This window comes from Nipponia nippon, unplaced genomic scaffold (genome assembly GCF_047370975.1).
Source record: "Nipponia nippon isolate SJK-2023a ecotype South Korea unplaced genomic scaffold, ASM4737097v1 scaffold_8, whole genome shotgun sequence".
Classification (NCBI taxonomy): Eukaryota; Metazoa; Chordata; class Aves; order Pelecaniformes; family Threskiornithidae; genus Nipponia; species Nipponia nippon.
The window spans coordinates 6685752-6701560 of NW_028262402.1; the positions used below are offsets into that span (position 1 = coordinate 6685752).

A 15809-nucleotide genomic window follows, 5' to 3' on the forward strand; every position below is an offset into this window, starting at 1 on the left:
TCTGGCTGCCCTTCAACTATATTGCAGGAAGGCGCAGAGAAGATGGAGCCAGACTCTTTGGAGGTGCATAAGGAGAGCGCCAAAGGCAATGGACACAAATGGCAATATGGGCACTCCCTGGAGATCAGAGGAGCCCTATTTTCCCTAGAAGAGTATTCAACCCCTGGAAGAAGGGGCCAGTGAAGCCATGGGATCTGTAGCCTTGGAGATTTTCCCAACTCATCTGGAGAAGGCTTGGAGCAACCTCATTCAACTGGCCTACTTTGAGCAGGGCTTGGTCTAAGTGACCTCCACAAGTCTAGCTACCAGATACCAGGAAAGACAGTCAGTCACACTAAGAAACACAGTCTGCTGTCCTCACTACTTACTGGGGAGGGAAGAGGTGTTCCTACACTCTGTCATTGTGCCAGGGACCCCTAAGATCCCATTTCCTGGTGCCAGGATGATGATGGGAAGGTAATACCAAAAAAGAGAGTACAGTCACAAACAGCAAGACTTCTTAGAACTTTTGGTGCTGAGACCAGTGGCAAGCTCAGTGTTTCCGTTCTTTAGCCTGGAGAATGATCCCGTGCCAAGCTGCAGTAGGGAACTGGAAAAGAAAGCTGACAGAGAGCAGCCCTTCTGCATAGACCCCGGGGTCTTGGTGGACAACAAAATAAATATGACCCAGCAGCATGCCCTGGCAGGGATGAAAACTAGCAATATCCTGGTCTGGAACAACAGGAAGATAGCCACTAGATCAAGGGAAGCGATTTTTCTCCTTTACTCAGCAATCATTAAACAACAGCTGGAATACTGCATCCAGTTTTGCACCTCCCAGTGCAAGAAAGATGGTGATAAACTTAAGTGAGTCCAGTGGAGGCCACCAGGATGCTCAGGAGGCTGCAGCACTTGCCCTGTGAGGGGAAGCTGGGGGAGATGGCTTTGATCAGCCTGGAGAAGAGACAGCTTCAGGGCGAACTGATAGAAGCCTTCAATACTTACAAGATTACTGAGAAAATAGAGCCAGGCATCACTAACTACACTGGGGAGGTTCTGATTGCATATAAAGAAAAAATTTTGCCATGGGAGCAGTGAAGAACAGGAACAGGTTGCCCAGAGAGGTGGTGAAATCTCCATCCTTGGAGACAGACCTGCACAGGAGGTGGGTATAGAGACCACCTAAGCTCCCTTTCAAGACAAATGGTTCTGTGATTCTGTAACTACAGCAGGAAGCTTTGAAATTTGTGCTTATTGCTCATCTGAGGCTCAAAAGAGAGATCATGGTTGTGCCTTCCTGCCACAAGTCCTTTCTGAGACAGCATGAAAGCCTGGCATACAGGTTGGAAGATAAAATAAAATTCTCATAGGCAGCCCAGAAATTGAAAGAAGACTTCAAAAAAAGACATGAATATCCAAAGAAGCAAAGGCTAGTCACTAAATGGGACAGACAATTCAAAGAGCCTAGATTTCCAATTCAAGAGTGATTTTTGGCAGAGCTGAAATGGATGTGTGCCAAGCCAGGGCTGGAGCAAATGAAAAGGGAAACCTCCCTGATGCTGTGTGGCAGAGGGTGAATATACCCAGTGGGAGAAAACACATGTGGGATCTCTGGAAAAAAGCACAGTAGTTAGTCAGATGTCTTATCACAGAAGCCACCATCACACTTTTGACAGGACATGGAAAGCAACCTTTCAGTGGGTAGACATGGGATAAAATGTCCCTTACAAACATGAATTGAATCTTTCAATTCCTAATAACTAGTCTGCACCTTCACTGAAGTAAAATATGTGACTACATCTTAATTATACTAACTTCAGCCAAACCACTTACTGTCTAAAACTTAAACCTAATGTGATGTATTCAGTATCCTTTTATAGGTTTGCATTAGCATGAACCTTTGCATCTCTGGAGTCTTTCTGTGGTTTCAGCAGGAAAATGCTCATTTCATTTATGCCTTTTGCAGAATAGCATGACGCAGATTCCTCAGCTACCCCATAACTGATCTAGCATGACTTTACAGCATAACTGCTTGCAGGAGTAAGCTCGAACTTGCTCTGCAGGGAATTAATCTGAAATAGCTGTTCCAGATTATGTCGTGTTGAAGCCTTTATTCTAAAGTAAAGAAGGAGTTTCACAGCAATTAAACTTGAATAGTCATTCTATTTTAAATTCATATTCTGTTTTTCTCATGCAAACACAACCAAAAAGATGCAAGCCCCCACAAAACAGATCTTCCTCCTCACACTGTTTTTGGTACATGATCTGGAAGGGATCACACAGGTCTGACCTCAAGACGAAGACAGGAATCTTACTCTTACTTGACTTTTTTATAAGTATATATATGCTTTCACATATTGTCGACGGGCCTTGTGGTTTCTTTTTTATTTCTTTCCCCAAAAAGCACATTAGCCAGGTAATAATGCAGAATACAAGGTGGTAAACTTACTGTGGCATCTTCTGAACATGAAGCTATTACAAAGTCATTGAATGGGTTCCACTTGATGTCCAGAACATTCCCTTTGTGCCCACATATTTTGGGATAATGTGGGTCGAGCTTGCCTGTCTGGAAGAAACAAATATCATCAAACCTAAGGTGAGCCACAGAATTACAGGACATTTTCAAGAAAGATCCAAGCCAGCTCCAGCAAGAAACGTCTTTCTGCTTGTTATGCTCCAAATGCCCTGGGTGCTCTCTATCTGTTGAGAATGGGGTTTTGCTGTCCCTGCAAGGCAAGTCTTGATGACACCACTGAAAAGAAAGAAGTGCTCAGGCCTTCCTAAGTACACACTGCTATCAAGAAATCTGTACACATGCAGCAATCAAGACTGCTGAAGTTAGAAGACAGTATTTGGTTCAGACACCAGAATAAAACTTAGAGGGGAAACACTTATGAATAAGTTGAATCTTCCACATTTTTTAAAGATCTTGGGGGAAAAAAATCAGAATCTCTTTCAGAGGACATTTCTTGTAAGCAGAAAAAAAAAATGTTTTAGCTTTTATTTTTTAGCCTCATCAGCTAGCATTTATTTTATTTTTTAAGCAAAAAGACATTTGTGACACAAATTACAAATGATTCTTTTTCTTTCAACAAGCCTGCTGTTTCTCACTGATGGTGTTCAAATCCAGCCGTTCACTGGATTCAATCAGCATTCTGGACTCTCAAAAAAAATGCTGTGTTTGGGCGGCATCTTCCCTGGTAAAAATCCTGCACAAAGTGCACTAAGGAGTATTGAGGACCTTCTGCCACGTGGGGGCTGTGTTGCATCAGGATAAACCCATACTGTAGGCACAGTCTCTGCTACAGTGAAGTCGGTATATTTATTATGTGCTAGGAAGGGTGCTGGGGAATTTATTTAACATTGGAGCAGCACTTTCTTCTCCCTGTCAGGAGCAGGAGAAGTACGGGGAACTCCAGGAACCACTTTGCATCCCAGACATCTGTCCAAGAGCAAAGGTCAGTCACCTAAGGAGAGAGACGGTGGCAAGCTGGTGATGCTTACCTGCTTACTTTTATCCCACCTGGAAGAATTGTAAATCAAAATGAATGCAAATGCATGCTCTCCTGGAAAGCAGACACTTCTGTTGGTGTATTCCTTGCACCTCTCCAGAGGTGGGCCTTAAGGGTGCACAGCAGATGGGAAACGGTGCTGGCCCTAACCTGCATGGGGCTAGGATGTAATTTTCCCAGACTTGAAAATTTGTACAGTTTTGAATGCAGAACAGGACACAATATGTAACTATTCTGGCTTCACTGGAAAGTTTGTCACATAGACTGGGACTAACCTGCTTTAAATTGAACACCCAGAGGGCTTTGAAATGTAAAAGACTGTGCTTTTTTAGACTACAGTCTAAAACAATTCCCTTTTATAACAGCAACAATACAAAGTGACTTGGGAAAGCAGAAGAGAGATAAAAGCCCTTTAATAAGCAGTGTTCCCCCACCCACGGTGTCCTTTTGCAGGCTTCAGGGCTTGGTTTCAAGCTGGCAACTCAATGGGCTGGGCAGCCAGCTCCACACAGATCCCTTGATCCCTATGGGAACTCAGTCCCCTCCCAGAGCTGGCTGCCTGTCTGCTCCCCGCTCCATTTGGGAGACTCCCAAGCTGCCCTGAGCCTGCTCTGCCTGCCCCATCCTGCAAGGTTCTCCTACCCCCATGTCCCCAGCAGGCTCAACTGGCCCTGGAAAATGAGCCCTTGCCCTCCCAGCCACCAGTCCCACCTGCCCCAATGCAACCCAGCAGCCCTGGGACAAAGCAGGACCCACAACACGTGAACCCCCAGGCTGCCAACAAACAAATATGGCAGGCAGGGCTGTTGGTCTCAGATGCATATCTGCATGTAGAAGTAAAGCTCCTCGTGTGCGGGGCAAATTTCATTCCACAGATCAAAAACTATTTCAGTAACTTGATGTGTTGTCATTCATGCAGAGGCACCTGACTTCCACAGTTATTTGCAGAGCTTGAAAATGAGTAATTTTTCAACCACTCTTTTTCTAAACTCACAGTGTTTTTGAAAAGTAGCTAAACTCGGAGTTCCTTGATGAAAACCACTTCTTGTGGGACAGCTATCAAAACTCTCCAAGCAGATTTGTACAGGATAGATTACCATGAGATGGGTCAGCCCCACTTCTCAGATGTTCTCCAAAGGGCACCAACACACCTTGTCATCACATCATGGCACAGCACTCACATATGGTGTCAGTTAGGTAAGGCCTGAGGAGTCATCACACGTTTCATTTCATAGTTCTTGCCCCCAGAGAGAAGGGAGGAAGGTTTGTGTCTAGGAGGTCTACACAACCACAGATGTCCTCCCTTTCACACCTGGTGCTGACACACTGGAAGACTGGACACTGCAAAGACTTGGGCACAAATATGTCCCTGCCTCTTGGGACGTTGTTCTCATTTTGCTATCCCTTTGCTTTATGCTGCAGAGACAGATGTAGTCTCAACCAAGTCTGGTCATCGAAGAAGGAAAAAGCCCGGCCTTTGTCTTTCAAAGGAAGGCCACAAAATTGCCCTCTGAGTCAAGATCCTTCCTTGGCATGCAGTGCGTGCACTTCCCCAACACATCTGTGTCAGACACAAATCTACACCCAGGCCACGCTGTGCGAAAGCAGCTCATCTCCCAGTTACAGGCACTGAGCCCGTGTCTCTTCGGACTTGCACATTTACAAAGGCATTCAGTCTGTTCTGGGCACCAGGCAGCCCCTGTGGCCACAGCCACTTCCCATCTGGTGAGATGTGCTGCCGTTCCACCCAATGGCACATCTTCATGAGGACCTAACTGACACTTCCTGCAACAGAATACCATTCTCCAAGGGGTGGCAAATATTCTACTAATTCCTCTTCAGGTTGAATGCAAAGGCCTGCTGAAAGGAGGGTATCTATGGCAAAGAGCTCTTTCCCTACATAACCCTTGCTGCCCCCAACCCTACCTCACCCCCAGGCTCTCAGAGAGGAAGAATGGTACAGAAGGCAAGAAGCAGTATTTATTCAAGGACAGATGAGAGAGCTTCGTGTCCATGACTCATCAGGAGAGAAGCACAACAAACAAGCAAGGAGGCATGGTTAAATAGAGTGACGTTGAGCCTGCATTCAAGCACATCCCGAGGCAGGCAGCCCCTCCAGGAGCACACACAGAATGAACTCAGAAAAGGATTGGAGGGACAAGAGCAGCTCCCCAAGCAGGCTGTTCATCCTCCCTGGAAAGCGCAGCCCTCTCTGTCCCAGCTACCGTCTCCCACTTTGGCTAAACATGATGTCCTGGCTCTTGGGCTTTTCCTCCGCACTGTGGCATGCTTGGGATACGGCTGCCCCCTGTGAATCCAGTCAAAAGTAAACACAGATCAGCTGTCCATCATGAGAGGGCAATACTGTCCTAGGCACACATCTCCAGACCGGGCTGCCTTCAGTGCCCTGGCAGCCAGGGGCACAAGCCAAGAGTCCAGTACTCTGTCTGCTATGGGTCACCACCACAGGAGGAGGTGGCAGCCACAAACACCACCATCAGGAGCACAAGTTGAAAGCTGCCACTTTTCACCAGGTGGCACCAGTTTGGAAGTGTATCATGAAAAAAGTAGCTGGTATCGCAGCCCTCAGACTCAGGGAACCCCTTTCTGTGGGTGGCTGAGGCCACTTTTCCCCCCCAGCATGGGTCAGGAACAGGTATTCAGAGAATGGCTGTATGAAGTGCAGCACATACAGATCCTTTCCCTGATCCACCACCAAAGGTCAACCCTCAAGGGACTTCCTGAACTAGGGGACCTGCCTCTGAACAAATACAGTTCATAAACCAGCTCTTCTCCATAACTCTATCCTGTTTTGAACACCTTAATTCTTCTGGGCTCATCAGCATCCAGAGCAGTGAGCTCAACATCTGAACTGCAGAAGCATTCACATCCGCTGCTAGCTGTCTGCTCCCTGGTCTCCAGGATCCCCTTCACCACACAAACCAAGAAGAACTGCTCCTTGCGCTTCTTCCCCACCCACTTCACAGTTTTATGTATCTCGCTCATTTGTCTTTTTTCCCAGGCTGATTGAAGCCTAACCCACAAAGTCTTTTCTCACATGAAAGCAATTTCGCGTTTTCATTGACGTACTTTAATTATCCTTTTCTATATTTTCTAGTTCTACCATGCCTTTGACTTCTGCAAGCAGTATTTCAGATGTGGGTGGAGTATCTGAGCAGGTGTTAAGAATGGAAGAATTGCTACTAAAGACTAGCCAAGTTGAGAAGAAGTGAGAAGACAGAAGAATTAATAGTAAGCAGTGCAAGCACCTTCAGCTTGTTTTGCCAGCACTTTGAGAGCTAGGTCCCACCCCACTTCCTACAGTCACCAGCTGCCTGCTTATAGATGCACCTCTGTGACAAAGACAAGTTCTTCAGCCTCAACAGATCATGGTCGAGGGGGGAGAAGTGACTCAGTGAAGAAAAAAAGGGTAGTGGTTAATTTTAGAAGAACCATCTCTGAACAGCACCAGTGTTGAAGGAGCTGAATAAACAAAGTCTAGAAGGGCTGGGAACTGTGCTGGGTTCTTCAAGCATAGCCAGTTCATTTTCATCCTTAGCAAATATATATTGAAAAAGTGGCATTGCAATAACACCATCAATTAACTTTTAATTAAAGGCTGAACTTTTGTCTTTCATCTGTTCTGCCCTGATTCCAGAGAGCTCATAATCTCATGTTGAACTTAATCCACATTAGCACATGCCTTATTTTTCTGGAGCAATAAACATCACACAGCTTCTCCCTCTCATCAGATCCCTATGTCATCAAAACTCATAAACATGGGATTTGTTTCTGAAAGGGAAGTTTTTCCAGCATCAGTGCTTGAAGCTTAAGGGCTTCATTGCTTGATAACTGTGTCTCCATTCTTTCACAAAGGAGAATGTAGAGCAAAACATACCATATTCTCCTTTGGTCACAGCTGAAGCCATGCCACTAAAGCACCTTTCAACTGAAAGGTGCTTTTGCCCTCTGTATCTAATAACTGCTTTTTTATTTGCAATTTCTCCTAGGAGACAAACATCTGAACAGCACAGTTCCCGCTGATTATACAAGAAAGGCAAATGAGATATGAAATGAAGAAAGGTGTTAAAAAACTCCAAGCAGCAATGTAAGACATATAAGTACACACATCCCAGGAATCACCTGCCAGGGCATCTGCGGCCCCTTCCGTCATTTTGCAATTTGGGCAACAGCATTAACAGAATATCCTCTGCGCGTTCTAGCTCCCTGGAAAGCCCAGCTCTCCTCCAGCCCCTTGACACACTCACAAAAGCCATCTCGCCTCAGCAGAGCTCACCTGGTGGATGGGAATGACGAGGAAGGCCCCGCCACCCGCACACTCGGTCACCACCGCAATGAAGTGGGGGTTCACGGCACAGAAGTGGTTGTCGTGGACGTTGCGGGTGATGGGCACGCAGTCATAGCACTTCTCCTTGCTGGCAGCTTTGCCGTACACGTGGCGGAACTTGGAGCTCCGGTACTGTGGGTGCCACGACATCTGCAAGGGGAGAAACACAACACCCCATGACATAAGGACCAGCTGTCCCAGCAAGGCTTGCAGACCCCCATTCCCCTCTCCCCAGCACAAGCTCACCCTCCCCATTTGGGCTCCTTGCACCAATCCTCAGCCAGCAAGCAGCAGCCACATTTTTCTCTGCTGGTCTTCACCACTTTGGTATGACCTGTCTCTGCACCCGTTGCACATCTCTGATGGAGAGAGGAGAGTGCAAGGGAGAAAAGACAGCTCTCTCCACCACCATCCAGCTGGGTTGTGCATGCACCAGCAGTCCCTATCCCTGGGGCAGGGCCACATGGCAGCAACTTTAAGAGGAGACGAATCCTGGTAGCACAGAGCTCAGGAAGCATGAAAGATACATCTTGGGTGAGGAAAGCCTGAAAGATGGCGAGTGAATGACCCAGTCTGGATACATGCTTCATTTAGCCCTCAAGTGGTTTAGAACCATAAAAGGGGTCTAATTTTGCTCACTTCAAGGGAAAAAAGAGGTTTGACAGATCAGAGGAATAGTTACAGTCACCTGTTGGGTTTTTTCCCACTGCCAGTGATGTTCTGCACATCTGTTTTATAACTGCACCACAGCCCTCTGACAGACAGCATTTTAAATGGTGTTTAAATGAGATACATAAAGCACACTAAACACAAGAATCCCTTCCCACAGAGAGCAGTGAAGCTTAATGGAACTGATGCAACTGATTTCAAGTAGGAAACTACCAGTGTTGGGCAGAAAAGGCAATTCAGACTATTAACTCCTGCTCTTTCCACAAGACCTAGACAGTGAAAGGTTCATGGCAGGGATGGTGAGAAGATCCTACTGACCAAAGGAAAAGAAATGCAGATCAGGCAAGAAGGATATGGGTGAAAGCCCACCCCACACAATCAGCTGGAAGTATGGGCAAAGACTGGAAGAGGGCTTGATTTTGCCCCATATTGATCTGTTTAACGTGCATTTGGTGAACGTTATTATCAGTGATGCTGGGTCAACAATACTCCAGTTTGAGAGGGAAACCCAGCCAAGCAGCATTTGAGTTACAGCAAGACTTAGACCACTCACTCACATGGGTAAGCGTTTGAAGGGAAGCATGCACTCAATGGAAAGAAGCCAAGTGCATCATCACTCCCCTTGTACTCGGCACTGGTGAGGCCGCACCTTGAATACTGTGTTCAGTTTTGGGCCTCTCACTACAAGAAGGACATTGAGGTGCTGGAGCGTGTCCAAAGAAGGGCAATGAAGCTGGTGAAGGGTCTAGAGAATAAGTCCTATGAGGAGCGGCTGAGGGAGCTGGGGTTGTTTAGCCTGGAGAAAAGGAGGCTGAGGGGAGACCTTATGGCTCTCTACAACTACCTGAAAGGAGGCTGTAGTGAGGTGGCGGTCGATCTCTTCTCCAAGTAACAAGTGATAGGACAAGAAGAAACAGCCTCAAGTTGCACCAGGGGAGGTTTAGGTTGGATATTAGGAAAAATTTCTTCACTGAAAGGGTAGTCAGGCACTGGACCAGGCTGCCCAGGGCAGTGGTTGAGTCCCCATCCCTGGAGGTATTTAAAAGATGGGTGGATGTGGTGCTCAGGGATGTGGCTTAGTGGTGGACTTGGCAGTGCTGGGTTAACAGTTGGACGTGATTATCTTAAAGGTCTTTTCCAACATAAACCATTCTATGATTCTATGATCACCTGACAAGCAGGGATCTAATCAATTCTAAACCAAAATGTCCTTGTTGCTGGCATGGTGTTGCATGCTCCTGGGATGACTATTAAATGCTAGGAATCTGTATTGCTTGATCCTGGACAGTTAAACAGGAGCTTTAGAAGCACCCATCAACACAAAGATCCACAAAACTCACATCCCATGTCACACTGAAAGATTTGGGCTCTGAATGGAGCTAGAACACAAGTCCTGTCCTATTCCCTGCCTCCTCCCAATCTACTGGCACAGCTTAGAGCTAACCCCACCTTGGACAAACACACATGCCTGTAAAAAATCAGTCCTGGCAGATCACCGGTTGCTTTCACAGTGATTTTTGTTGCTCACTTTTACCTTGGTATGTTTTACCTATGTTAACCCTATATTTGTCCATATTCTTAGCTGATTAAATTTCTTGTGCAGAAAACATTAGTTGCAAAGGTTCTCTGATACAGTGAGGGTTATGTATCTCAAACAAAAACAAAGAAATGCAAGTTATTTAAAAAAGAAAGCAGCAGTCTTGGAAAGCTAATCTTGGAAGAAGGGCAGAAAGAAAGCTGAGGTTATATGCGACTGGCTAGCTCCCCAAACAGCCCCAGAGGTGCAACGTTCTCAAACAACTTCATGCTCGTTACAGCTTCAGTGGTTAGGTTTACTCACACCAGTGGAAAAAAAAAAATCACCGTATTGTGTGGATGCAGCAGTTCCTTTTTACAGCAGGAACATTATCTTTACAAAAAGAAATTAATTGCCTGGCTCCAAGGAACTTCTAGCTAAACTGCTCTTGAGGTGGAAGAGAGTGTGTGGTCTGGAGGTTCAAGGCTTCTCTGCAGAAAGGAGTTGCCAAGCACACAGGAGGTATTCATTATTCCAGTATCATTCCTATGGAGAGCAGGAACATACAGCAAGATACTGACATCCCATGCAGACTACCTGTAAAATGTTAACGGCAAATAAGGAATAAAGGGAATAAAAGGAATTAAATGCCCAAGTTTGGACAGTGCTTAGGAAAGACAGCTCTCTCCTATTTCAATTTGTAGCATTAAGGTTCAACTGCCACAGGAATGGACTTCAAAGCACTTACAATTCAGACAACAGGGCAAGATATGACTGGGAATATCATAAAATTGGCAAAGACAAACCCAGCAGAACAGTGTCCCTCTTGACATGACTGCAGCCACAGCAGAATGCTCAGCATTAAAAGAAAAAACTCGTGGATAAAATATGGTGAAAAACGGCCTGAATAGGCACAGCATCTGGTCTGCGTCTGGTACAGTGGGAGACGCTGATCCCAAATAAAGCAGACACATGGACTTTAGGAAAAACTTGTTGGGAAGGAGTGTGGAAAAATGTTCTGCACTAGAGGTTGCTCGAGCAGTGATAAGTCTCTGTCCCAAGAAATCCTTTCATGACTTGATTAGGCAAAGCCATATTGTCCTTGATCTAATGTTCATAATAGTCCTGCTCTGAACAGGAGGCTGAACTGGAGAAAACCAAGGGCACAGTGCCACCAAATCATACTGAAACCTTACAATTTACAACTGAAAAAGCTCACATCTTCACTAAGTAAAATAAGCCCCTGTGTGTACAGCCTGTCTGCTACAAGCCATGCAGCGGACATGATGTGGATCATCAGCAAGAGACAATTTTCCAGCTGGTTGTTAATGAGAACAGCACGGCCAGGGCTCTGACAGATCTCAGCTATTGGACACTGCAAGCTATGGTGCCTACAAGAAGAACCTTGCAGAGGAAAGAGGTCACCATTCCTAGAAGTTCTCCATCAAAGCTCTCAACACACCAAATGCTGTGTTATGTATAAATGCAGGCCTAATACTGAATGCATAGGTGGTTGTATAGGTACTAAAAGGACTACAGAGACACTTATCCTCCAAGCAGGTCCCCAGTGCAGTCTGCCTTGATGCAGCTTGCCCGGATCTGCCCTTCCGCTGCTGTCAGGACAATGTAGGAACCAGCCACCGGTAGCCCTCTTCCATCAGCAATCCTGGCACAGCCTCTTTGCTCAGCTCCTGTGCTTGCATGGCAGGGCAGAAGGGACCTCAGTCTACAGCTACAAGTCTTCCTTGTTTTTTTCTTAAAGTAGCAGGTTTTCCAGTCACCACTTCTCCTCCTTCCTCTACCTTCCTGGAAGGAAAGGGTTGGTTTATTCACTCCTCATCTGGTACTTCAACCATCTTGACCACCCTCCACTTTTTGTTCTGCTAGACACAATGCTGTATCTGTTCCTGGGAGAGACAATATGACTGCCTGCCACGTCCAATCTCCAGGGCTGAAGGTGAAGGAGGGGGACTGGCCAGAGGGAAGGGAGGCATCTCCACTCCTTCCTCTTAACAAGAAGAGCAGAAAGCACCACAACAAAGGCAGAGCTGGGCGAAAAACACTCAGGGCCAGGCAAGGGGAAGAAACATGGTTTTTACAGCATCTCCTATCCAGGGCTCAGAGAGCCTGTTCTGGTGCAGCTGGCAAAAAGCTGGGCTTGCCTCCTCACACAGGTGTCAGAGAAGGCAGCTCTGCAAATGCTGTGTGGGACATGAGGGTCTCCTCAGCTTACAAGAGCAAGGAGATGCCAGTTTCTGATACATGTCCTGCTCCCAGGAGCTGCAGTGTGGCCCAAAGTGCCATGACACATCTGCAATGCAAAAGTGCCAGATGCCACTTCCAAACACAGCTGCAGTGAGCCATACAGAGAGCCAAGCAGCAGCCCAGATGGAGAAGCTGAGAAGAGCTGGGCTGGGCAAAACACTTCTCTACAGGGCTGTACTTGAGCAGCTCCTGAATGCCTGTTTCGGAAGAACAACAACATAATGTTATCTGCTGCACTCCTGTACCAGGCAGAGATAACTGGTCTTTCCTCTTTTATTCTCCACCCCTGCAAGACTGTCAGTTACTCAAAATGGAAACAGCTTCCTGGCAGTGAGCAGAGATGGCCACCTGGGCCACCAGCAGCATTTTCCACCATTCACTCCTGGAGGCAAACCCACCTTGAATCCTCGTGACAAAGGGCACAGAAAAGGCTGAGGCATTGAATGCCTTTTTCACCTCAGCCTTTACTGATAAGATGGTCCTTAAGGTATCTAGGGCCCCTGAGACCTGTGGAAAGTCGAAGGCAAGGAAGACTTGGATGTAGTTTATCTTGACATTAGCAAGGCTTTTGACACTGTCTCCTGTAACAGCCTCATAGACAAATGGATGAAGTACAGACTAGCTAAGCAGACACTGAGGTAGACTGTAAACTGGCTGAACTCCTGGGCTCAAAGGCTTGTGATCAGCAGCACGAAGTCCAGCTGGAGGCCAGTCTCCAGTGGTGTGCCCCAGGAGTGGACACTGGGGTCAATGATGCTTAACATTTTCATTAATGATCTGGATGACAGGGCAGAGTGTACCCTCAGCAAGTTTGCAGATGACACAAAACAGGGAGGAGCAGCTGATACACCAGAAGGTTGTGCTGCCAACCAGAGAGACTTTGACAGGCTGGAGAAATGGGCCCACAGTAACCTCATGAAGTTCAACAAGAGGAAGAGCTAAGTCATGTACCTATGGAGGAATAACTCCATGCAGCAGCATATGCTCGTGCCAACTGTCTGGAAAGCAGTTTTTCAGAAAACAACCTGCGGGTCCAGGAGGACAACAAGCTGACCATGAGCCACCAGCAATGTGCCCTTGGAGCAAAGAAGCCAGGAATCTCCAGGAAGCCAACAGCTTCCTGAGCTGCATTAGGAGGAGTGTTGTCAGCAGGTTGAGGGAGGTGATCCTTTCCCTCTACTTGGCACTGGTGAGACACACCTGGAGTGCTGGGTCCAGTTCTGGGCTCCCCAGTACAACAGAGACATGGATATACTGGTCCAGTCAAGGTGCATGAAGACGATGAAGGGACTGGAAGCATCTCTCACATGAAAAGGGGTTGAGAGAGCTGGGACTGTTCACCTGGAGAAGAGCAGGCTCAGGAGGATCTTACCAATATGTACAAATACCTCAGGAGGGGGAGTAAAGAAGACAGAGCCAGACTCTCCTCAGTGGTGCCCAGCAACAGGACAAGAAGCAATGGGCACAAACTGAAATACAGAAAACTCCATTTAAACACAGGAAACACTTTTTTCTGTGAGGGTAGTCAAACACTGACAGAGGTTGTCCAAAGAGGTTGTAGAGTCTCCATCCTTGGAGATCCTTAAAACCCAACCAGATATGGTCCTGTGCAACCAGCTCTAGTTGACCCTGCTTTGAGCAGGAGGGTCGGACTAGATGATCTGAAGGGATCCCTTCCAACCTCAACTATTCTGTGATTCTGTGATTTTAGGGCCACTGGATCTCGGCCATGTGTATCTTGTACTACCCTAAAGATGCCACTGGCAACATACCAGTTGCATACTCATACGATGTTGACTTTCAATCCAATAAACCTGAAGTTTGTCTTGCAGGCTCAGCTCTCCCATCTGTTCCTGTGACAGGAAGTGATGACAACACATTTTTTCCCCATTTCATGAAAACTGCTGTTTGGAGGGGCAACCATTTTCAAAACTGTGCAAATAGCAACTGGTATAAGGGATGGGGGAGAAAGTGAGGGAAAATACACCAACATTTTGTCAACAAGACGGGACTGTTCTTTCATTGCAAAAGCTTGCACCATCACCTCCAAAAAAAAAAAAAAAAGGCATATTTGTGCATTTTATAGTGGCCCAAAATCAACTGTTTTACATAGTCTCTTAACAATATGCTTTCCCTGGATGTTTTTTTAGGACTAACAGGGTTAACTTTCTCCCTGCACTGGAGGGCTGACCCCAGTATACTGAGGGTCTCTCCTTGCACAGCCACGTCTGAGCAGGGTGAGCCAGCATGGGCAGAGTCCAAGGTCCTGAGAATCCTGCGTGTGCAGCACTGGGTAAGGCCTGAAGCCACAGCTCAGGGATCCCTAGCTCACCCTACCTGCTTGTGGGGCAGCAAGGAGCCAGGGTGCCCACAACAGGGGCATGCAGACCATCCCTGCACACTGGGCAGTGCCCATGGGCAGTATAACCCCATCTAGAGAGGCAGATGGAGCTGAGGGCTGGGTCCTCTCATCTTGTCAAGGAGGTAGAAGATCCCCCCTCACTTGCTGCTCAGGGCTCTGGTGCCACTACCCCAGAACAGAGACTGATGCTGAACTGAAAAAAAGGATGACAGGGAGTGATGAAGGGACCATGGGCCCTCTGCCAGCATGGCACAGAGCCTTTTGCATCCTGGATTAAGGAGGAAGGCAGCGTAGCCTTTGCAATCCAAGAATCAGCCTCCTGCCTTCCCTCCCCGTCAGCCCACCCTAATTCCCAGTATCACCAGCTTCTCGGGGCGGGGGGGGGGGGGGGGGGAGCAGGGGATAACTGGGATGGAGGGAGACACTGCAGATTGTACTAGTGTCCATATGTTTCTAACCACACAGCTGATGGAAAGAATGTCTTTAGCACTATCATCCCTTCAAACAGCTCTCAAAGACCAAGTCCTGGGACCTTGTGGTTGTTACTCCCACCTCTTCCAACAAAGAACATTAAGGAGATCTTTTTCTGAAGCTGCCAAGAAGTCCTGGAGTAGGATACAGACATCCCTGCAAGCACTCCTCAGATCTCTGCTTACCAGGTTGCAGCGGGGAATCAGCACAATCTTTTTCAGGCTGGACAGTGTTTCCTAGACAGCTTCTGCCCATTGAGCTGTGCAACCCAAGCACTGGGAGCACTATTATCTCATGAAAGAATATGCATTGCTCTATACGAAATAGCGTCAAATGGATCCATTTGCTTCATAGTTCCTCACTGCTGGCATAAACAGAGGAAGCAGCTCCTCTGCCTCTCCAAGCAGGATAATGCAACTGCAAGAGATATAGCAAGGACATACACATAGTTTTAAATTATTCCCTGAAGCCCCTCACAACAGGCATTTCTGGGTGCTTGGCTCTGAGCTGAAAGAAGGACACAACATGAACTACCATGAGAGACAGATCTGATCGTATGGAGGGCCTCAACTACAGAGCAGAGGAACCGTCATGCAATCTGGTCTCAAAATAAAGATCCTCATCTCTTATCCAAGGTCCAGAACGCAGCAGCAGGCAGAGAAAGTGAGGTCATGGCTGCAAACTTCT

The 15809-nt window shown here is 47.0% G+C and overlaps 1 protein-coding gene across 2 annotated transcripts in view; it reads right to left on the reverse strand.

Annotated features, from left to right (window-relative positions):
• The window catches only part of CORO2A (coronin 2A), a 61476-nt gene that overhangs the window by 14218 nt on the left and 31449 nt on the right, over positions 1–15809 (reverse strand). Inside the window, exons 1-3 of one of the 2 annotated variants that reach the window (XM_087742373.1) lie at positions 10372–10500; positions 7789–7989; positions 2429–2545 (exon numbers count right to left, since the gene is read on the reverse strand). In XM_087742373.1, coding sequence (XP_087598499.1) covers positions 2429–2545; positions 7789–7989 — 318 coding nt within the window. In that variant the 5' untranslated portion in view covers positions 10372–10500. Of the gene's footprint in view, positions 1–2428; positions 2546–7788; positions 7990–10371; positions 10501–15809 lie in introns of those variants that run through there. The other variant, XM_087742371.1, reaches the window with a different exon arrangement.